The sequence below is a fragment of the Lagenorhynchus albirostris genome, chromosome 7 (genome assembly GCF_949774975.1).
Source record: "Lagenorhynchus albirostris chromosome 7, mLagAlb1.1, whole genome shotgun sequence".
Taxonomy (NCBI): domain Eukaryota; kingdom Metazoa; phylum Chordata; class Mammalia; order Artiodactyla; family Delphinidae; genus Lagenorhynchus; species Lagenorhynchus albirostris.
Window position 1 is genome coordinate 33165678 of NC_083101.1, and position 24162 is coordinate 33189839.

A 24162-nucleotide genomic window follows, 5' to 3' on the forward strand; every position below is an offset into this window, starting at 1 on the left:
TATAAGTTACCACAATGGAGGAGGGAAGCTTTGGCCTCACAGCATATTACATTTACAGGAGAACTGAGCTGTGCTGGAAGGAGTTCATATCGTATTCCTGCCTGCTGAGGAGCTATTTAATCCTGTAAAGATAAAATAACTAAATTATTTAATATTTATTTTTGAATAAACACCTACTGATGTTTACTGTGCTTCACATTTTATAAAGTGCATTTTTGAAAACAGAAATTTAATGAACCCATACTGTATGCCAGGGACTAAGCTAAGCCCTCACCTGCTCTATGTTATTTAATCCTCACAAGTGCCCCACAAGCTTGGTTTCATTATTCTCATTGCACAGATGAAGAAACTGAAGTTCAGAGTGGTTAAGATGTATCAGATTGATCCAAGCCAGGTGAACTGGATTTGTTCCTGGCTAATTGTTAAACTGCATCCCTCAAAGGGGAATGTGTAAAAAAGAGCCTGAGACAAAATTTGATGCTTTTTAATCAATTGAAGACATGTGTGTCATCTCTCACATCTGACTGACTGCAAAAACAAAGATTGGCAATGTTCTTGCTTTTTTTAAAAAAATCACTCATATTGACTTCATCAAGTTGACAAGATCTCAGAAGTAGATCTGGGATCGTTCACAAATCAGAATTATGAAGAGAAACTGCAGCAGCTGCTGTGGCACAAAATCTATCATGGATTGAAATGACCAAATATTATTAATGAACAAATTTGAAAACTGAATTTCACATACAGCATTACATTTCTCCCTGACACTAATGTGTGATAAAAATTAAAAATGATATAAACATGTTTTAAAGTCATTGTGGTAATTACTAAAAGTAGCCAGCCATCCCACAGCTAGGCACTGTCAGAAGTCTACTCTGTGCAGTTGAAGTTTATATTAGCCCAGTACATCAAATTGTTCCCTTGAAGTTTCAACTTTGGTGAGTCCTCTTCGACTAACATAAAGTTTTGACTATGACAGCAACACATAACCACATAGCATTCTTTATTAAATAAATCTAGATTATCTCAATGACCTGAAGGAATCAATATAATGTTCCAGTGTCCACCTATCTACAATGAGAAAAATCTTAACCCAATGTTTGAGGTATTATCAATTTATGCAAAGTACATTGCATGAGTCTAATTTCCATGCAAACATCTTCATACCTGGGAATCCTTTCAAATACCAAAATAAAATATTTACCTTTTTGCTAAGGGGAATAAAAAGACATGACAGTAGAATATACATCTTGATAGAAAAATAGTTAAAGCTTTTAATTCTCTGAATACCTAGAGTTAACATTTTATGACTACCCTTTGAAAACAGGGTATTTGGGAACAATTTTAAAGTTTTCAAAATCAGTACAAAGCTTATTCACATTTTTATTAAAGCCAACATCACTTTCACAAATCACAGAATGATTTCCTTATGAAAAGAAGAGCAGCCAAGTGTTTGGTGTGTCTGTCTCTGTGCTTAGCTAAGTCTGTTAAACACGGAGTCCAGGGGCTCCCCCCATCTCCTCTAGATGGGCTCCATAGTACAGTGACACTTCATACCATGTGTTCCTTGAAGAACCATTTCTGATGATCTGAGTTGGTACAGTCTCGTAAGAGTGGTACAAAACCGTCGCTCAATTCCTTCCTCTCAGCCTGAACACATTTCTTGGACTGTACATGAAATAAAGAACCATCCTACAAAAGATAATAGACATTGGGTGTTCAAGATAATTATAAGCAATTCCTCAGAAAGTATCTTTTCCTTAAAATGTGTTGTTAAGTGCTCAGGGTGATTTTTATTATTTCAGAAATATTTATTGAGTAGTGAGTGTCTGCAGGTATGAAGGCAGCCCATGACTGTCTGTGCAGAGAGAGGGCCAGGCGTGTAGAAACGTATGTCATGCTTGTCTCTCCCCGGAGCTCTTCATGGGGTCCGTGACTCTACCGTCAGGGCCGATGGTGCCACCTGCTGGCCATTCTGGGATCGGTCAGACCCTATATCTCACCCTTACTGATGTTCTTTTCCTTCAGGGTAACCAGGACCAAAGATCCTTTATTAATCTCTTCCACTTCTCTTAGGTCAACTAATTCCATCTCTGGTAGTCTCTTTCTCCTATGTATTTAAGTGGAGAATCTGGAAACTTGGCTTTAGTCCCAGCTCAGCCACAGACCGGCTGGGTGAGGGTACAGGTCACCAGAGAGGAAGCTGGTTCTGCAAACAATGCCAATTCCCAAACCCCGAAGGACAATGACCCTCTTTACTGCCTCTCCCATTTCTTCTTTCCCCAACTGTTGTTGAGTTAACTTGGCAAGTCTCTCCCCAAGTTCTGGAGTTTATTTTTTTCCCTCTGTCTCTCTCTGGTGTAAGCTGTACAGCCCCAAGGAACTTCATCATGGTTGAGAAGCAAAAGGGCAGAACAAGTGGCATACCTGTTCCAGGGAAACAGAACCCTTGGAAATAAAATTAGATGCAAAAGAATCTCTATAATATTAATCTGGAAAGCCCTTAAAGGTGCTCATAAGTTGCCTTTAGAATAATGTGAAAGTAAATAATTAAAACTTCCCTCCTCCCACCCTTCTAAAGAAACTTGCTTAAATGGTCACTGAAATTAAAGATTTTTAAGGTAAAATTTTAACGACATTTCAAACCAATTTCATGATTTCTTTTTTTTTTTTTTTTTACAGTACACAGGCCTCTCACCACTGTGACCTCTCCCTTTGTGGAGCACAGGCTCCGGGTGGGCAGGCCCAGCGGCCACGGCTCAGGGGCCCAGCCACTCCACGGCATGTGGGATCTTCCCGGACCGGGGCACGAACCCGTGTCCCCCGCATCGGCAGGCAGACTCTCAACCACTGCGCCACCAGGGAAGCCCCATGATTTCTATCTTGCATTACTCTTCTTTGAGGGCTTACAATGGCTTCCAGTTGGAAGAAAGAAGGGAAGGACAAAACTTTTGGGGTTTACAAAAATATTTTTCCCTATTATTTTTTATATCACATAGACAGCACTATGGTGCCTGGTTTTTCCAGGAAACCTGCAAATTTCGTTGCTAATCATAACACTTTCTACAGGAAAGCATATTCCAACTTCTAATTATACTTAGAATTAATCCATTTATAAGTAGTATAGATGAATCTTTCTATCCCTGGGGCCAGGCTGGGAATGAAAGTTTTCCATTGACATAAAAGTGAACTAATTCTTTCTTCTGAATTATTTTCTTTGGATTTATTCCCTCAAGTGCTTTTTTAGTGAGTCTTTGGAGATGACTGGTGTATGAGTCCCACCACGGGCTTACTGCAAACATGGTAGAGGTAGTGCCTTTCAGGCGTGAAATAACACCCAGTTCCAAATCAACAATGGCTCTTCTGATAGAGAACCAACTCCATCAGAGAGGTTTTCTTGGTTATTATACAAGTAACAATTAATGTCTATAGAGCTTTACAGCTTCCAAAGACTCTTTCTGGCCATACATCTACTCTTCACTAGAGGTAGACAAGGCTGTGATTATTGTCCCCACTTTAGAGCTGGGAAAAATGAGACTTAGACAACGGGAGTGGCTTCTACTTGGATCTAACCTCATGTCCTCACACTTGGCAATTTGTTTCACTCGTTTGAACCCCACATGATCTCTGAACACATTGGCGACAGCGCCTCTTCCCATTCCAGCCAGTCACAGCTTAAAGTGTAAGGAGGACAGGAAGACTGAAAGGGAGTGGACAGTGAGGAAAGAAGGAAAGTGCTATGAGTGCTGGATGCCATGGGATCCCTTGGGGTCACTGTGAAGTTCCTGGTCTCCTGTAGGAGTATGTAGTCTCACATCCCTGAGACTTGCTAGGGACTTGCTTTACTTCTAGACTCCCCTCTGCAGCCCATGGGACCAGGAGTGACAGCAAGGAAGGCATGAGACAGCTCCCTTACCTCCTGCAAGATGAACTTCTGATCCTCTGGGGTGGCTCCCTCGCAAAGATGCATGATGAGAACATCCATTCCGGCCTCCACCGCCACGCAGCCTTCTGGCTGGTGGGTGTTATAGCGTATTTCATTCTGGGACGTGTACTCGAAAAACTAGAAACAGGGCGGCCAACATGTGCCGGTTACCCTCTGATGTGCAAAGAGGGAAGTCTTTAGAAAGAGGGATGAAAACCTGGGGTCACCAGGGCGTGGGTGCTGGGATCCAGCCTTCTCCCCTCACCCACCAACACCAGCCTGTGTCCCCGGAGCACCACGTGCACCTTTGGAGGGGTGCTTAGCAAGCATGAATGGAGGGGCCCTTTCTCATCCTTCTCGTTTGCTAGATTGTGAGGGTGGGGCTGGTTCCTGGGTCACCCCACACCCGCTGTGCCTATCCCCAGGCTGTTGCAGAATGGCAGGAAAGAAGATGGACTGGTCCCAGCAGTCAGGGGCTCTCTGTGACCTTGACCAGCCACTTCCTCTCCTTTTCTTCATTCCTTTCCTCCTCCTTCCCCTGAAATATAATGGAGGCAACCATACCTTGGAGACTATAAAAGTTCTGTGCACAAGCAGGCAACAGGACTGCTAACAGGAGGACTTGTTCTTCAGAGCAATGGTTTTCCTACCCTAGTGTGCCTAGGAAAAATGCTGATTCCAGGCCCCACTCCCAAAGAGGGAATGAGGATTCCTTCTGTCTGAGATGGGGCCTAGGAAGCTGCACTTTTACACTTCTAACAAGACCCACAGCCACCCATCCACCATGATCCATCCCCTTGCTTCCAGGAGACTCTGACACAGGTGACTGTTCTTAAGGCATATGGAGCACTGCTTCTCAAACAAATCTCCCTGAAAGCTGGTCAAGACAAGAGGTGGGTTGGGGAGGGATGGGATGGACCTGAGAATCTGCATTTCTAAGCTCTCAAGTGATGCTGATGGTACCACGTGGGGACACCTTTGAGGAGTGCTATTCTAAAGGGGGTTGAAGAACCTGAAAATTTTAAGGCTGTAGGGGTCCGAATTATGAAAGCTTACTGTTGACCATAATGGTGCATAATATTCAAATGGAATCGGGGTGACTCCAGGTTGGAGGAAAACTTGAATGCCCATCCCTCGTCTCCAGTGTCTGACACCTTACTTAGGACAGCAAGGCTTTGAAGGTCCAGAACCAATGCTTTGCTCTCTCCTGCATCCTCCCCTGGGCCCACCCTGGCAGGCTTGCCTGCTTCCCGGGCAGGGTCCTGTTATGGTCCTCAGAACTTCCAGGTCTTGCTCCCCTGCCCAACTTGCAGTTCAGCACTTAACCCAGACCGATCTACCTGGGCCCTGACTGATGAAACTGCCCTAAAAACCGCTTTGCAATGTGGCACTACACATCAAATCCTATAATTTCATTTAAGAATTAATTCTGGAGAGACCTTCAAGATGGCGGAAGAGTAAGACGTGGAGATCACCTTCCTCCCCACAAATACATCAGAAATACATCTACACGTGGAACAACTCCTACAGAACACCTACTGAACGCTGGCAGAAGACCTCAGACCTCCCAAAAGGCAAGAAGCTCCCCACGTACCTGGGTAGGGCAAAAAAAAAAAAAGAATAAACAGAGACAAAAGAATAGGGACGGGACCTGCACTTCTGGGAGGGAGCTGTGAAGGAGGAGAAGTTTCCATGCACTAGGAAGACCCTTTACTGGTGGAGACAGGGGTGGGGTGAGGGAGAAGCTTCAGAGCCGCTGAGGAGAGCGCAGCCACAGGTGTGCGGAGGGCAAAGCAGAGAGATTGCTGCACAGAGGATCGGTGCCGACCGGCACTCAGCAGCACGAGAGGCTTGTCTGCTCACCCGCCGGGGCGAGTGGGGGCTGGGAGCTGAGGCTCAGGGTTCGGTCGGAGCGCAGGGAGAGGACTGGCGGCGTGAACACAGCCTGCAGGGGGTTAGTGCACCACGGCTAGCCAGGAGGGAGTGCAGGAAAAGGTCTGAAGCTGCCTAAGAGGCAAGAGACTTTTTCTTGCCTGTTTGTTTCCTGGTGCAAGAGGAGAGGGGATTAAGAGCGCTGCTTAAAGGAGCTCCAGAGACCCCGGAGACGGGCATGAGACGCTAAGGCTGCTGCTGCCGCCACCAAGAAGCCTGTGTGCAAACATAGGTCACTATCCACACCTCCCCTCCCGGGAGCCTGTGCAGTCCGCCACTGCCAGGGTCCCGTGATCCAGGGACAACTTCCCCGGGAGAACGCACAGCGGGCCTCAGGCTGCTGCAACGTCACACCGGCCTCTGCCGCCTCACGCTCGCCCCGCATCCGTACCCCTCCCTCCCCCTGGCCTAAGTGAGCCAGAGTGCCTGAATCAGCTGCTCCTTTAACCCCATCCTGTCTGAGGAAGAACAGATGCCCTCAGGCAACCTACACACAGAGGCAGGGCCACATCCAAAGCTGAACCCGGGAGCTGTGCGAACAAAGAAGAGAAAGGGAAATTCCTCCCAGCAGCCTCAGGAGCAGCGGATTAAATCTCCACAACCAACTTGATGTACCCTGCATCTCTGGAATACCTGAATACACAATGAATCATCCCAAAAGGGGGTGGACTTTGGGAGCAACTGGAAACTTGGGGTTTGCTTTCTGCATCTAATTTGTTTCTGGTTTTATGTTTATCTTAGTTTAGTATTTAGAGTTTATTATCATTGGTAGATTTGTTTATTGATTTGGTTGCTCACTTCCTTTTTTATATATATATATATTTTTTTTTTCCTTTTTCTTTTTGTGAGTGTATATGTGTATGATTGTGTGATTTTGTCTATATAGCTTTGCTTTTACCATTTGTCCTAAGGTTCTGTCTGTCCGTTTTTTGTTTCTTGGTTTTTGTTTTGTTTTGTTTTTGTGGTACGCAGGCCTCTCATTGCTGTGGCCTCTCCCGTTGCGGAGCACAGGCTCCGGATGCGCAGGCTCAGTGGCCATGGCTCACGGACCCAGCCGCTCCGCGGCATGTGGGATCTTCCCAGACCGGGGCACGAACCCGTGTACCCTGCATCAGCAGGCAGACTCTCAACCACTGCGCCACCAGGGAAGTCCTGTTTCTTGGGGGTTTTCTGTAGAGTTTTTAGCACTTGTTATCATTGGTGGATTTGTTTTTTGGTTTGGTTGCTCTCTTCTTTCTTTCTTTTTTTAAATTACTCTTTAATTTTTTATTTTTAATAATTTTTATTATTTTTTATTTTAATAACTTTTTATTTTACCTTATTTTTTTCTTTCTTTCTTTTTTTCTCCCTTTTCTTCTGAGCCATGTGGCTGACAGGGTCTTGGTGCTCTGGCCAGGTGTCACGCCTGTGCCTCTGAGGTGGGAGAGCCGAGTTCAGGACACTGGTCCACAAGAGACCTCCCAGCTCCACGTAATATCAAATGGCGAAAGCTCTCCCAGAGATCTCCATCTTAATGCTAAGACCCAGCTCCACTCAACGACCAGCAAGCTACAGTGTTGGACACCCCATGCCAAACAACTAGCAAGACAGGAACACAACACCACCCATTAGCAGAGAGGCTGCCTAAAATCATAATAAGGTCACAGACACCCCAAAACATACCACCGGATGTGGTCTTGCCCACCAGAAAGACAAGATCCAGCCTCATCCTCCAGAACACAGGCACCAGTCCCCTCCCCCAGGAAGCCTACGCAACCCACTGAACCAACCTTAGCCACTGGGGGCAGACACCAAAAACAACGGGAACTACGGACCTGCAGCCTGTGAAAAGGAGACCCCAAACACAGTAAGATAAGCAAAATGAGAAAACAGAGAAACACACAGCAGATGAAGGAGAAAGGTAAGCACCCACCAGACGTAACAAATGAAGAGGCAACTGGCAGTCTACTTTCCTGAAAAAACTTTCAAGAAGAAAGTTTTTCTACCTGAAAAATAATTCAGGGTAATGATAGTAAAGATGACCCAAAATTGTGGAAACAGAATGGAGAAAATACAAGAAACAAATACTGTATGCTAACACACATATATGAAAAAAAATATGGTTCTGAAGAACCTAGGGGCAGGACAGGAATAAAGACACAGACGTAGAGAATGGACTTGAGGACATGGGGAGGGGGAAGGGTAAGCTGGGACGAAGTGAGAGAGTGGCATGGACATATATACACTACCAAACGTAAGATAGATAGCTAGTGGGAAGCAGCCACATAACACAGGGAGATCAGCTCGGTGCTTTGTGACCACCTAGAGGGGTGGGATAGGGAGGGTGGGAGGGAGACGCAAGGGGGAGGAGATATGGGGATATATGTATATGTATAGCTGATTCACTTTGTTGTAAAGCAGAAACTAACACACCATTGTAAAGAAATTATACTCCAATAAAGATGTAAAGAAAAAAAGTATTAATTGAGTAAGTCATCTGAAATGCAGATCTGTTGGTGTTTTTTCCCTCTTTTTTTTTTTTTCTGACCAAAGATGTCAGTGGCAGGGTTATTTATAGTCTCAAAAACAGAGAGAAAGGGAAATAGTTACCTCAACAGTAATTAATATAGCCACACAAAGGAATATCAAGGGGCCGTTAGGAATGATATTCTCAAAGGGTGTCTAACAATACAAGTAAAGTATGATTAAGTAATGGAAATAAGAGACTATAAAACATGTAGACATTATAACAACTATTTAAAATACATAATACCAAGCTCATGCATTAAAAGACATGGGGGGACTTCCCTGGTGTTACAGAGGTTAAGAATCCACCTGCCAATGCAGGGGACATGGGTTTGAGCCCTGGTCCAGGAAGATCCCACATGCCGTGGAGCAACTAAGCCCATGAGCCACAACTACTGAGCCCGTGTGCCACAACTACTGAGCCCGTGCACCTAGAGCCCATGCTCTGAACAAGAGAAGCCACCGCAATGAGAAGCCCACACACCACAATGAAGAGTAGCTCCCACTCACCGCAACTAGAGAAAGCCCGCACACAGCAACGAAGACCCAGCGCAGCCAAAAATAAATAAATTAATTAAAAAAAAAAAAAGACACGGGAAGTAAATATATCTTAATTATAATGGTGGTCGCTCTGGGTCCTGTCATTTACTACTTGCTTCTACTTTTTATATTTCCCAAATGTTCTGTGATGAGTATATATTACCTTTATAATAAAAAAGTCACATATTTAATGCTTTAAAAACACACAGATTTCCCCTCATCTCCCTCTTTAAAGGCCCACACCAATGATCCGTTGAGCACTGAGCGTCCCATTGTCCATTGTCCCAGAGCTTGAGAATGTCAATCTATTAAAGAAGCAGCACCTACCTGGTTCTGACCCATCCCATGACAGTGGTACAGAATGACCTGATGTCCTGTGATCTCGTGTTCATTGGGAGGGTTATAGTCAAAGCAGTAATCTTTTAGTCCTTTGTTCTGGAGCTAAACAAAACATAAAGGCATTTTAGTCCAGATTCCACCTAAGGCTGTGTGGGCGGGTAAATGGAGTAAGAGGAGTGGCTGCCTCAAGAACTGGACTCATTGCTAAGAGCCCCTGCCATTTCTAGTTTTAAAAGTGTTTTCCCATCCTATACCACAGGCAGGAATCATAAGCTCCATTTTAAGATGATAAACCTGAGGAGCAGAGAGATGAACTCTTTATGGCCTGAGAGCTCATACCACTTCATGTCTCATTAGCGCAGCCTTACTGCTGCACTAGGCCAAACACAGCTGGATTGTCACCTTGCGTACGCACCAAGGAGCTCCTGCTATCGCACATCTGCGAAGGACACCCCAATTGAGAGACCCAGCATTCCACAGATCAGAAGTCCATCATTGTAGATTACAGGAACAGCATAATACAGAGCCAATGATTCACACACAAAGTCACACAACAGGTAAGCGGAGATACCTGAGTCTTGAATCCAGGACCTCAGACTCCAAGTCCAGTACTCTCTCCATCACTCAACATTGCCTAATCTAATGTCATCTCTAAGGTACTTTTGGATCTAAATCCCTTTAATCATTCTAAGAGCAAAAAACCATGGGAGGTTCCATGCTCCTCCTCCCTTCCAGGAGCCTCCAGAGAAAGACTCAAACATCTTGCAAATCCCTTTCTGGAGAGTTTAAAGAACCTCCTTCTGAACCCCACTCTTGCCCTGGCCCTTGTCCACCTTTGACTAGCCTGGTCCTGAGGATAAGACTCAGCCATATAGAAAGAAGAACCCACAATCCACTAGCTCATAAAACACAGAACAGCATGCTCTTGATGTCCCTTTGCTTGTGAAGGAATCTGGGAACAGGAGATGTGAATAATCAGAGCATCTTATATCTAGAAGAACTCAAACGTCATTAAGCCAAGTTGTCCCCACTCTTGACCACCAAAGAACCTCAACCTCAAATCAGCTCCCTATGTTCAAAAGATGTGGTCTACCAAAGAAACTACAAGAAAAACTAAAAAAGAAGAAAAAAAAGGAGCAACCCCGAAAGATTAAAACAGATTGATTAAGCTAACTATATCAACTTGGTGATACACATAGAGAATGATTTTGAATGACTTTAGAGCATAGTATGTTTGACTACACTTCCTTAGTGAAATATATTTCATAAATAAATAGAGCTGCAAGAAATCTTAAACCTCATTCAGTATTACACTGTCAGTGGCAGGGTGGAGCAGAGAAGAGGGAAAGCAAGAGAGGCAAAATCTTGGTAATTGTAGAATCTCAGGGACAGGGCTCATTACACACTCTCTCTGCATTTCTGTATGTTTGAACATTTTCGTAATGCTAACTGAAATGAACACACTAATACCCTGCTTTGTATTTATCAAAACTTCCAGAATGGAACACAGCTCTTCTGATGAACACAACACAGCAGAAGAGGCCTCCCTAAATTGGTGGAGTTTCAAGCAAAAGCCAAAGGTGCTGGACATTTTAGTTGACCTCATCCCAACAACATTTCTTTTAGGTTTTTTGAAATAACACAAGTGACTCTCCTTCCCTACTACTGCTTTTGTGGATCCCTGAGTTGGGAATTAGTAACTGGTCCAGTTACTGAGACTTGAAGTCATGTGATAGGAGTTAGTATAAAAAAATAGGACTTGGGAACACCAAGTTTCCAAGCCTCAGTTTCCATCTGTAAAATAGGAGGCTGTACTCACCAATTCTGAGATGCTTCCTGTGCTGACATTCTGGACCTGAGGCCCAGAGACTCAAGGGGAGAAGGAAGGACAGTGGATGAAAAGGGGGGAGGGGTGTGGGAGAGGCCAGCTGTCGCCATGAAGGGGTCTTTCTTTCACAGAGTTCGTCAATCAGACCTGGAGGCCAGGAACACCCTGCCCAGCATGGGCCCACCTCGCTCACCATCCCGAAGAAGCCAGGCCTGTCCTCAGGCACGTGCAGTTCTGGATACACAGTACTCAAGAACCACTTGAAGTCCTTACACTGGAGCCTTGCACGGAGCTGCCTCCTCTCTGTCACATCCCCAAAGGGTTCCTGAGAAAATGACAAAACAGTGAGCCCCTGCAGGCCACGGCGCTTCCTATCAAAGCCCCTCTCTCACTCACTCAGTAAGCTTTTATTGAGCACCTATTGTGTGCGTAGCCTGCACGGTGCACGGAGGATAAGGAATGGCCTCAGACATAGTTGCAGCATCTTAGTAGGAGAGACTGCTGCACAAACAATGACATCCCCAGGTGCTCTCACTGCAGGGAGGTGTGGCCAGGTACAGGAAGGAAGAACACAAAGCACCTGCAGATGGGACAGGGAGCTGAATTCTGGGGCTGCACCAGCATCCCTGGCCCCATGTGTCATCCATGAGCGTGTGATCACAGACCAGCAACAAGTCAGTAGCACACGTATGCCATAATGTTCTGATTCACCACTGATACCTGAACACTCACTTCCAAACATAGGTAAGTATTCTAGAGGTAATTATGAATGAAAACCTTATATGCCCAATCTATTGAAGTCTAAATATATTCTTCGGATAGTAAGAGCAAAATACTGCAATAATAAATACTTGTAGAAGTTTAGTTTTATGGACAAAACCAATGATTAAGAACTTTTTTTTTTAGTTTATTAATTAATTTATTTATTTTTGCTGTGTTGGGTCTTCGTTTCGGTGTGAGGGCTTTCTCTAGTTGTGGCAAGCGGGGGCCACTCTTCATCGCGGTGCGCAGGCCTCTCACTATCGCGGCCTCTCTTGTTGCGGAGCACAGGCTCCAGATGCGCAGGCTCAGTAGCTGTGGCTCACGGGCCTAGTTGCTCCGCGGCATGTGGGATCCTCCCAGACCAGGGCTCGAACCCGTGTCCCCTGCATTAGCAGGCAGACTCTCAATCACTGCACCACCAGGGAAGCCCCCAATGATTAAGAACTTCTGAATTATTAAATAAAGCAAGCATCTATTTAGCACAGCAAATGTGCAACCACAAGAGCAATGCTGAGCGCAAAGATAGGACTGTCCCTGACGTTAAACTATTAAAATTTGACAAGTTAAACATTTAACAAAATGGTAATGAGAGGAAAAACATTTGAATAAAATTTCCAATTTCTCCTTATTTCCCAGAAGTTCATTCTTTGATGAGAGTCACTATGACCTCATCTTCAACCAAATGTCCATTTCAACACATGGCCACTGGTCATTCAGACAAAAGGTGCATGCAGTGCCCCTCTTACTAACATATTACTCTTTGGGAACCATCAGGAAGAGGGATCTGTGGGTTTCAGACTGGGTGACAGGGAAAAGCAGATGTTTCTACCCTGCAGCCCTGGGCAAGAGAGAGGAAACAATGACCCTGGAGCCCAGAGGCAGAGAGAGACCAAAGGGGAGATCAGGGTGAGGGTCCCGAGGGTTCCACAGAGCAGAAAGAGATCCACTGGGGTGGACCCAGTTCTACCCGCATCAGCTATGAGGCCTTGGGCAAGTTCCTTAAATCACTCTCTCTCTGAGCTTCAGTGTTCTCACCTATAAAATGAAAATTTCAGAGCTACCCTGAAGGGCTGCTATAAGGATTCACAAGAAGAGAGTTTCATCAAGTGGCCAGGAAAGAGGTCTTGGGACAGAGCTTCTTGTCTTTCCACGTGGCCCCTTAGTTATGTGAACACAGGTAAGTGGGAACCCTGTCCTGGGGTGTGCAGAGGTGGTGTGTCAGAGGCAGTGAGGCTCTTTGCTAAAATGTATTTGTAACCCCAAAATCAATACTTGTGGTGTCTTCACGCTTTCAGTCATTCTAAAACATGACAGTCACCCAACGTGCATGTTCCCAGCTGAGGTCACGTCTCAGCTCTTGTTCTGAAAGCAAGTGTCCTGTTCATGGTCTATTTAGTGGCACGGTTTTCAGATTGTTCTGCATTGTGTTGGTGATTTCACTGTTTTAAATGGCCCCCAAGCGTAGCGCTGAAGTGCTGTCCAGTGTTCCTAGGGCAAGAAGGCTATGATGTGCTGGAGGGAGAAAATAGGTGCATTGTATGAGCTTCACTTGGGCATGAGTTCAACGTAACCAATCAACAGTATATATTAAATAAATTATTTAAACAGAAACACACATAAAACCAAGTTATGTATTGATCGATCGACAAAAACGTCCACCTGCGAGAGGTTTGCAGGACTCTAACCCTGTACTTCCCCACGAGCAATGGCTCAAGAGTTGGTTCCAAATTCAGTGACTGCAGTGCCTGTACACAGCATTAACTGCTGCGAATAGTGAGAATCAACTGTCTGTTGTTACTGTAAGTGAAGGAATAAAGTTTTCCCATACAAGTGTCATGAGCACCCAATTTCCTCTCTATTTCTGGAACTAGATCTACTATGGTAGGAGGACAGAATTAGCTGCTGTTGTTCGGATGCAGCCAGATGGAGCGTGGGCAGGCCGGGAAACTCACCAAGCGGGCCTGGGGGTTGCGATGGTAGTAGAGCTCTTTAAATTCATCCATCCACACTTCCGCTGCGCGGACACTGTTGGCCAGAGCCTTGTTGCGGGAGTAGGGAGCTTGCCTGGGGAAAACGTGGCCAACGTGCGAACACGGGTGTGTCTCCAGGGTCCCCCCGCACTGCCAGATCTGTACACAGAGCGGGTAGGAGGTGTGGAGTGGGGAGTGAGCGGGAAGTCAGCTGCAGGTCCACAATGCCCAGAGCAAGGAGGCTGGACACACGGAGGTCACGGTGAACACTGCCAAGGCCTCACCCCCCATGGGGCAGGGGGCCACTCCCCCAGGATACTCAGGACACGGGATGCAGTCAAAGAGCAAGAAAGCAGCCTCAAAGACAACTAAGCCATCGGAATCCAGACCCCAAAGTCCATGCACTAAGGCGCATGCGCTTGACTCCTAGGAGCACCGACAGTGGACCTCGCTGGGAACTTACTTATTATGTAAAGCACAGGCTGATTACCTGGTCTCCTAGCCACAGAAGATAGGAAAGCAGCAAGTAAGAAGAGAGGTTTGGAAGGGGGACAGGAAGAGCTTCTAGAGGCAGACAGAGCAGCCTGACACCTGGGGAAGAGGTAGAAAGACCATTAAAAGCACACTCCAAAACTCAGCAGGTGGAGTCATCTGAAGCCTTTTCATGCTGGGGCAAACGGCTGTGAATACCCCATTGTCCCCTGGATGTATGACCAAGGACAGCATCTGGTGCTTATAATGGGGGGGGGGGGTGTGAGTCCTTAGTGGAGAGTCAAAGCCTTGTTTATTAACTCTTAAAGCAGGAAACCATATAAAATATTTGTAAAGTTTAAAATTTTCCATTTAAAAGCACGAACATCGACATAAGGTTTTGATACTTAAAATGCAAGATTCAATTAACTAGAAAATCCACCCAAATGCTTGGGCTTTCCCAAAGGGGCCTCTGTGGATCACATACAGCAGGATCAATAGATGGGCTCATTACAAAAGGCAGATTCCCAGTCCCTACCGTAAATCTATCAAATCTGACTTTCCAGAGACCATGCCTTTTAATCCGCATTTTTAACAAGTTTCCCTAACAATTCTTCTATGTGTCAAAGTTTGAAAGTCACTGTGCCAAATAAAGAGGCTACTTTATCAAGCAGTCAAGCAAATCAAGGCTCCAAAACATGGGATCAGGAGGCAGGGACCCGTGTTTTAGTCCAGTCTCTGCCATACACTCTGTGAGTGACCTTCAGCCAGTCGCTACCCGCCTCCGGCCTCTGCCCCTCCTCTTTATGGAGTGAGAGGAAAGAACCAGGTGAGACTTGCAAGACCCTTTCCAGCCCCAAATCTATTAAAAGTGTATTTTTAAAAAAAGTTTACACAAGAAGACAGGCGTGATTACAGGATATGTGTGCCACTGTCATCTTTGAGGATCGTTGGATAAACTGCCAATATGGAGGAAAAGTCCACCAGGCTCTCCTAGCAAATACATCCTTCCCAGAGAGAAAGAGAACAGGTTAAGAATGAGTCCAAACAGAAGACTGGAATACTTACTCTAAATGAGAATTCGAGGTTTTCTCCGCCCCAAACTTCCATTCCTGTATCGTAAGACCCCAGGTATTCAAAATATTTCTTACTCACAGAAAACAGCCCACCAGCCATGGTTGGAGACCTAGAAGCATGTGAATCATAATTCAAGGTAAGCGGCAGGAAACCATCACAGTTAGTTGAATCCCTTCTCACCACAAGTCTGGAGTCCATTCATCCATATAAGCATACCCTGAGTTCACGTTCTGGGCCTGGTGCTGAACTGGGCTGGATGCACAGACGTGCCCCATAGCCCCTGCCCTGGGGAAGCTCACAGACATCTCACCAGGCAAGCACAGAGCAAGGTGTGGGATGACTAAGGCCAACCTAGGGCCCAGCGGGAATGCAGAAGCAGCCATGAGATGCGGAGGGGGGCGGGTAGAGCTAAGTTTCTCGGAGGAGGCATGGTCTGCAGCACAAAGGGAAGTTAGCCAAGAAGAGGAATGGAATGGTCCTCCGAGAAGACAGGAGCATGAGCAAAGGCCTAAGGGTGAGAGAAAGCCTTGTACTTCTAGGAGCACAGACAACAAGGAGAGATGAGAAGAGAGAGACCAGGTTCTAAGAGGGTGGCAGAAGTAAGGGTGCGGTGGCCTTGCTCGTGCAGCCCTCACAGATGTCCTTTATGGGCCAGTAGAGGCCACTCTGGCATCTTAAAGCTCCCCAAGGGCTTGAGCCTCTCCTGTTGGAATGGCCTCCCCTGCAGGACCCACACGGCCAGCTCTGGCCTGCTGCCTCAGCCAGCCCTGTTTTCTCCCTTCCAGGTTCATCTAGGAGACGGCACTGGTTTCAGAAATGGCCCAAGGCTTCCATCCTACCCCCGCAGAAAGCTATAGCGTCAACACACCACAGAGATGCAGAGGAATAAATTTAAAAATGGGGAAATTATAACATGAAGAGCCTAACAGTTCAAAATTTTAAGATCCTCCAGTAGTGCTTCCAGGCCTTGACAAAGTATTGGCTTCTCCTGCACTCCAAGCTCTGGGCCAATGAGAACAGGACAGCAAGACTATGGAAGAGAAGGTTCTAGGCTACAAAGCATTTTCATGTGTGTTCATCCTAAAGGCTAGGAAATAGGTAGGGTGGATATGCTCATACCTATTTCACAAGTGAGAAAACTGAGGCCCAAGGATATTACAGGAGGGGAACGATAGCTGGCCACAGTGTCCCTGAGCATGTGTGTGCGTGCGTGCATGCGTGTGTGTGTGTGGGGGCAGTTTGTGTCAGCATCACAGGCTGCATATGTGACGCTTGATATGATCCCTCCTACTTGGTGTCTCAGTTTCCAAACCTGTTAAATGAGGGGTTGGGCAGGATGCCGCCCCTCAGGGCTCCCGTAGAAGCCTACATGTCATCCTTGAGTCGTCCTCCCCTCATTCCCATTCAATTCCTCTCAATTTTCCCACCACAAAGTCTCTGGAGTCCACCATGTCCCTCCATCTTCTCCTGCACCATCATCTCTAAGCTGGAGGACTGCAACGCCTCCCAGTGGTGCCCCTGCCTGCAGCTCCACCCCCTCCAGGCCCCCACCCCCCATCATGTGGCATCCAGCACAGACTTTAGAGAATGCAACAGGCTAAATAAGGTCACTTCCAGTTCAAATCCCTTCAGTGGCTTCTGAACACCCACAGTAAAGTCCAAACCCCTTTCCTTGGCCTTCAAGGCTGGATATGACTTGGCCCCATTCACCTCTCCAGCCCTGTCTCTCAACACCGTCTCCACAGTTGTTCCTCTCCAGCCAGCACTGGGTCATCTCAAGGTCTGGACTCAGGTGGAAGGATTCAGAAGGCCAGCTGCCAAACATGGGTGCAGATCTACGACACCACTTCTGGGTCAATACCCCAGTGATAAAGCTGAAGTCCAACCTCCACCGGCCTGACTCCCACATCTGTCTCCCATTTGGTGCTAAACTTGGAAGGAGAGGAAGAAGCCAGACTATGACTTCAACACCTCAAGAATGAGGGCAACCCAGCACCGCTTGAGCCTTCTCTTCTCAGACCCAGGCTCACCCACTGGCCAAAGCTGGACCCTGTACCCCCAGGTCTACTCATCCCCTGCAGCTCAGAAGGAGCCTGACAGTGTGTCCTCAAAATATTAGCCATGGAATTACCATAGCAAGTCCAGTCCTAGGTATATACCCCAGAGAACTGAAAACAGGCACTCAAACAGACAATAGTGCACCGCTGTTCACAGCAGCATTATTTACAATAACCAAAAAGTGGAAATAACCCAAGTGTCCATCAACAGACAGATGGATAAAGAAAATGTGGATGCATACACAATGGAATATTATTCAGCCATTAAAAGGAATGAAGTTCTAGAAGGACCTTGAAAATACTTTGTTAAGGAAAAGAAGCCAGACACAAAAGGATAAATATTGTGTGATTCCACTTATATGATGTACATAAAATAGGGAAATCCATAGAGATGGAAAGTAGAGTAGAAGTTACCAGGGGCTGGAGGAGGGGAGGAAAGGGAATTATTGCTTAACAGGTATAGAGCTTCTATTTAGGTTGATGAAAAAGTTCTGGAAATATGTAGAGGTGATGGTTCTACAACATTGTGAATGTGCCTGATGCTACTGAATTGTGCATTTAAAAAATGGTTAAAATGGTAAATGTTATACATATTTCAACACAATTTTTAAAATAAATTTAAAAAGTATATATATATATACACCAATATAAAATCCACATATATAGCAATGATATTTAATAAAAGTAAACAAATACTCTGGAAAAAGAAAAGAAAGGCAACAGCTAACCATCCCTCCTGAGGGCCTTCACTGACAAGTTGGCCAGATGCGTGCTCAGAGAAGTCAACCCCTGACCTGATGACATCGATGGGGGACCGCATGCGGATCCTCTCCCTCTCGGGAACCACGTGCCACGTGAACACCAGCCTCCAGTCGAAACCGCCAATCTGGGGCTCCCCAGCGTTCCCCAGGTACTCGAAGGTGTTCCAGTCGATCACATCGATCACAGGGCACACCACTGCCAACTCCTCTTCATGGATCCTGAAAACAGTCAGAACAGCCTTCCACTAGAAGGAGGAACACCTGTCTGAGAAAGGCCTGCTTCTCTTATTCCAGGGGTCTACAGCCAAGTCAGCCCTGGCAGGTGAGCAAAAGGGGGCTGCTGGGCAGTGGGGGGAGGCAGGGAGCTAGGACTCTGGCCCTGATATGAAAAGTCCCACAGCTTTAATATTCTGATTCCATCTAGGGATATTCTGGTTAAATTTGAATCCCTCTATGAAAGTCATGATGTCAAAATTAAAGCTAAATTTTAAAACGGAAAGCACATTTTCAGTTTCTTCAAGACTGCAAGAGATTTCTTCATTTAATTAAAATGAAACATCTTCAAGTCAAGAAATAATTATCTCCCTGTGAACAGAGATGCGCCCAGACCAAAGGGTCTGCTTTGCAGTTAGAAAATAAATTTTAATCCTGCCTCTTATTTACTGTGTAACATTAGCATTGTCACTTAACTGCTTAGAGCCTGTTGCCTCATGGGTTACACTGGAAAAATATACCTACTCATAGGTTAATGTGGACTCCCTACGGGAATGTTTGTAAGAGGCTGGCAGAGAACCTGGAACTACTGCTATATTTTTCTTTTAACCTTTTTTATTATTAAATGTTACACGTAGTGGAAAATGTGATAATTTCCTTTTGCAAGCATCAGCTTGTGCGTAGTCTTCAGCAGTTCTCTCCACAATCATTCTTACAAGCCCAGCCATCCCAGCAGGCTTCCAGACTGTGTTTCTTTGCATTTGACAGCACACCAGGAAACATGAGCTGAGACTGAACCACGTGTGAATGCTAGATTTCTCTGGGTTACATTTTGGGGGCAGTTCTCTAGAATTTGAGACCTATAAATCATTAACTTGTGACTTGCAGTCCAGCTGGTTGGAACCACGGGTAGTCTAATTTTTGCAAGAAAGGGAAAAACGGGGGGAGCCTGCACTGGAGTAAAGAATTCTAAATCACGGTTAGAGAACGTGCAGGCCCAGTAGCAGTGGTTACTGGGTAGTGTTTCCTGGCATCTTGTGAGCCAGGGACCAGGGATGCCAAACATCCTGCAGTGTGCAGTCCAGCCCTACACAGCAAAGAATGGTTCTGCCCCAGATGTCAACAGCAGCTTATAAAATGCCAGGAGCACTACCCAGTTGATGTGACAACCAAAAACATCTTCCACTTCCAAAAGCCCCTGGAGGAAAGGGGTTACTGTGCCTGGTTGGGACCACCTGAGGGACAGTCTACACTCCAGTGTCTCAACTCTGGTGCACCCTCAAGTCTTCAGGGAGCTTCTGAAACATCCAGAAGGCCAGGATCTACCCCTCCAAATAGTCCAGGAGTTTTTAAGGTTCCCCAGTTATTTCTAAAGGGTAACCAGGGGAGAATCCCTTTGTCTCCAGGTATGGAGCAAGGACGTGATTATGGGGAATGCTGCCTCGCTCTTTCCAAAGGGTGGGACGGGGTGAAGTGGAATTCTAGATGGCATTAATGAATCAGCTGAAGGGGAAAAGTGCCCCTACCATGACTTTAGACAGGCCTAGAGGCAGCCCTCTGTATGCACAGTGGGGGAAGGGGGAAGGATGAACTCACTAGTCCGGGTTCCAGAGTGAGCACCTAGCTGTCACTATGTTCTAAGTAATCTCAGAGTCCATCACTGGGCTGAGGAATCCTGAGTCCTTTCTGCGGGTGAAGCTCACCAGAGCTGAGCGGGAGAAAGAGGCAGCAAAGGACCAGGACAGCAGGAAGTGGCAGAGCAGAGCTCAGTCTCATGCAGGAACAGAGGCGAGGGGGTCCCTAGCTCTTTCAAACAGACCCTGACAACCAAGCGTTGGATGCCAAGGGAGAGCAGTTTGCCAAATGCACAGACTCTGATCCTCCAGCCCTTCAACCACTCCACAGGGAGGGGACCAAACAGAGACCCCCCAAACTTTCCTCTCCCACCCGGAGGAGCTCTGGGCTTGCCAGCTCAGCTCCTGATGCTGAATCAGTAGGATAGAAAGGGAAAGAGAGAAGAGAAGAGAACAAAAGTAGGCCCAGGGGTAGATGAGAAGGTGAGTGTAAGAGACTGTGGGACAGCAGGGGAAATATCCTTGAAGACACAGCCATATTTATACTTTCATGACTCTATAAAAAATATATTAAAACAATATTTTATGACTATATTGGTAAAAAGACAAACAATCGAGGCTAGATTCATTATTATATATTCATTATTATGATATTCATTTTCCATTCTGATTTTAAAAGAAATTAACATAAAATTTTTTTGGGGGGTCCCTTAAAGTTTCATGGGTGGGCCGTAGGTATTGTAGGTACTGCATGTAATAAATAAGTCAGCCCAGCTTGAAGGAAATACACCAAAATGTATACCCTCCAGGAGTGCAATTCTGTGTGACTGATCATATTTTTTTCTTGGTTGATCATACTAAGTTTTCTACAATAAACGTGTATAATAAGCAGTAATAAAAGCAAACACTCATCTAGGACCTCCCACATGCTGGCATGTTCTAAGCACTGTCCGTGTATTAAGTCATTTAACGGCCTCCACAGCCCCAGGAGGTAGGGACTGTTACCACGCTGTTACCACGGACAGAGGCTTTGCCCAAGGGGCATCTGAGCCCAGCACCCCTGCCTCTCATGCCAGTTTGGTCAGGGCCCCCGCCTCCCCCCCGCCCCCCACCGACGGTCCACGCACCTCTGCAGCAGCGGCTCCAGCCACCCTTCGTGGCACTCGCAGTGGCAGTCCAGGAAGGTCAGCACGTCGCCCTTGGCCGCGGAAGCCCCCAGCAGCCGTGCCCGCACCAGGCCCTCCCTCTTGTTGGCGCGGATCAGGCGGACCTTGGGCAGCCTGGCCAGCTCGGAGGCCAGGCGTTCCTTCAGGTGCTCTGGGGAGGCAAGCGGGACACCGAGGGTCACCGCCACACATCCCCAGCCGCGTCCTTGAAGGGCCTCCCTGTCCCCAAAAGAAGACTAAGTAGACACGAGCCTCCTTTGCTCTGCACCATGGACGTGCTCACCGCACCCAGAACCAAGGCTGGAAGCCCCTGAAGGCCAGGGAGGCTGAGGTGGAGGATTCCAGAACCACCAAATGCTCCCGTTCAAAACACACACACATTGAACTGTACTCCTGAAATGAGTGAATGTGTCATGTGGATGTATCTCAATAAAGCTATTACCTCCCAAAATTACCTTGACTTGTAAACATTTAAATAAAAAGCACAAGAACCATCCAACCACGATTTTTCCAAAAAATTGTGTTAATATAAACTTTGTTCATTTATGTTAATTATGCAACACATCATAAAATTTTAATTTATATGGAATTATATTAACATAAATTTTATTTATAATACAATTACATTAACACAAATTTTCTCAGAAGTACGTTTCAGTTGACACAGTAATAATAGTAACAATGGCAGCCAACATGAGAAAGCCTGCTGTGCTAATTACAGTCCAAGTGATTCATAGAACTCACATGAGTCTCATAACAACCCTATGAGGTAAGTACTACTACTGTCCCCATTTTATGAACGAGAACATTGATGGCAGAGAGGCTAAGTGACGTGCCGAGGTCCCAGACAAGCGAGCTGAGGAGTCATGATGTGAACCCAGGGACTCTGGCTCGAGTCTGCAGGCTTAACGCTGCCTCCAGAGCTTTCTTCCACAGCTGCCCATCCTTGTTAAACAAATCCAAAACTTGTCAGGAGGACATGCTTATCCCATTTTGTAAGAGAGGAAATGAGTCCTTAAGAGTTGAAAGGATGTGCCCACAGCTAGAACTGGCCCCAGGACTCCCAACTCCACACACAGGCTCTGGGACTAGAGGTCCCGATTCATGCCCCTCGATGGGTAGGTGGAGGCAGGTGAGAACCAGTCAGGTAAAATAAAAATGAGAGAATCTCCCCACATCAACATGGGCTTCATCTCAAAGTCCCCCTCAATCATCAGTGACGGGAAAACTTTGTATAATGTTCTCAGTTGCTTTGTTGTCTGTGAAATGTTTCCCTAAGTACTCTTGATACTCAAACAAGAAACAAAAAACATTCATTGGTTGATTTTTTTTCAACCCTAAATATAACTGCATATAAGCTAATGGCAGGAATAAGGGAGGTGACTTCCCAAGCAAAGCTAATTAGTGGCAGTGCCCAGGGAACACACAGGAAAACTGTGGTGCAGCCACCCAGCACTCAGGATGGGTTTGGTCTGCATCAATTTTCTGTCTGCCTGAACTGTCTTCCCCAATCCTGGAAGGCGCTGACATCCCTCATCAGCTCAGACTGACCCTGCAGGAAGGGTGGGAGGAGGGGGCAGGGCAGGACTTCTTACCTCCAATACACGCTGAGAGGGGCATCCTGCTGACTTTACAAATTACCACGATGGGGAGGGGAAGTCCTGTCCCCCCACAGTCTTGGCCTTACATTTATGGGAGCACTGAGCTGTACTGGGCTGTATTCCTGTCTGCTGAGCAGCTGCTTGATCCCATAAAGAGAAAATAATCTGATATTTGCTTCTGAATGAATACACTTCTGAAACGTTTTTGGCACTCTGCCGTTTTTTAAATAGTTCATAAAAGCTGAAGTTATCGCTGAACAAGTGCCAGCAATGGGCCAGGCCCTGATGTAGCAAGCTACCACCTTCATCTCATTTAATCCTCAACAATGACCCTGAAAGGTAAGAACTACTATTATGCCATTTTACAGGGCTGGAAGGCAAGGTTGAAACTGGTTAAGCTCCTTGCTCAAGGCTATACGGCTGCAAAGTGCTGGAGCTGGGATTCTAGGCTATGCGGTGTGACCCAGAACCAGTGTCTACACAGACATATTTAAAACAACCCTGAGAGGAAAGGAAATGGAGATGCATGCCTACTATAAGCTGGCTGCTATGTGAGGTTCTGTCCTACACATGATCTCATTTATTCCTCACCACAAGTCTCTGGTATTAGTGTAGATAAACCCATTTATAGATTAGAAACTAAGGCTCAGAAGACAAGTGACTTGCCCAAGGTGCCATGACGGGTTATGGTAAAGCTCGCCTAAGACCCCTGACCACAGAATTCAGCACCTTGTAGGCTACACTAGGCCTCAACCCCCAGTCTGGCTTGCCTGCCGCCATGGGGAATGCCAGCTGTCCCCTAAGACTCACTCTCCCCATGCTTTTCAGCTGAGCACATGGACACCCTCCATAGAGACGATGTTCCTAGCCTCCCTCACAGGTAGGTGTGGCCAGGTGACACTGTTCTACTCAGTGGGACTGAGGGCAACTTCCAGGTGTAGCTCCCAGTCCCCTTGAAACCCTCCTGCTGACGGGAGTGAACAGGAGGTGAAGACCCAGCCTGGGCTATGCAGACAGAGGCAGTGCACCATCCTCGAGAAGAAGGAGGCTTAGGGCAGGAGGAGCTGGGCCCTAATAGCGCGGAGGGGCCACACCTGCCCTAGACTATTACCCCAGATTTGTGATGTGAGCGAGAAATCAATTTTTATCTCATGTAAATCACTGTTATTTTGAGTCTCTGTGAGAACAGCCCGGCACACCCACCAATTAGGACCTATACACCAGGCTCTGAAGTCAGACAGACCAGCCTCAGAGCCTGAAGCAGCAGATGCCCAATAAGCAGTGGCTCTACCCCGATGGGTGGTCCGGGGTGGTGATTTGGTTTGAAACGGGCTCTAGCAACCAAGTCCACAGCTCTCCCTCTTGCAGGGCCATGACATTTCCCCTCACTTCAGCTTAGCTGCCCTCACGTCAGCTAGTGGGCAAAGATGTGCTGGCTGAC

At 46.5% G+C, this 24162-nt stretch overlaps 1 protein-coding gene across 5 annotated transcripts in view; it reads right to left on the reverse strand.

Annotated features, from left to right (window-relative positions):
• Nucleotides 1-468: 468 nt before the first annotated feature.
• The window catches only part of GALNT12 (polypeptide N-acetylgalactosaminyltransferase 12), a 53435-nt gene continuing 29741 nt past the window's right edge, over nucleotides 469-24162 (reverse strand). For 2 of the 5 annotated variants that reach the window (XM_060154764.1, XM_060154760.1), the window contains exons 3-10: nucleotides 21082-21271; nucleotides 18201-18386; nucleotides 15341-15458; nucleotides 13784-13960; nucleotides 11263-11394; nucleotides 9230-9343; nucleotides 3917-4063; nucleotides 469-1692 (exon numbers count right to left, since the gene is read on the reverse strand). In XM_060154764.1, the coding sequence (XP_060010747.1) occupies nucleotides 1552-1692; nucleotides 3917-4063; nucleotides 9230-9343; nucleotides 11263-11394; nucleotides 13784-13960; nucleotides 15341-15458; nucleotides 18201-18386; nucleotides 21082-21271 (1205 nt within the window). In that variant the 3' untranslated portion in view covers nucleotides 469-1551. Of the gene's footprint in view, nucleotides 1693-3916; nucleotides 4100-9229; nucleotides 9344-11262; nucleotides 11395-13783; nucleotides 13961-15340; nucleotides 15459-18200; nucleotides 18387-21081; nucleotides 21272-24162 lie in introns of those variants that run through there. The other 3 variants (XM_060154762.1, XM_060154761.1, XM_060154763.1) reach the window with 3 other exon arrangements.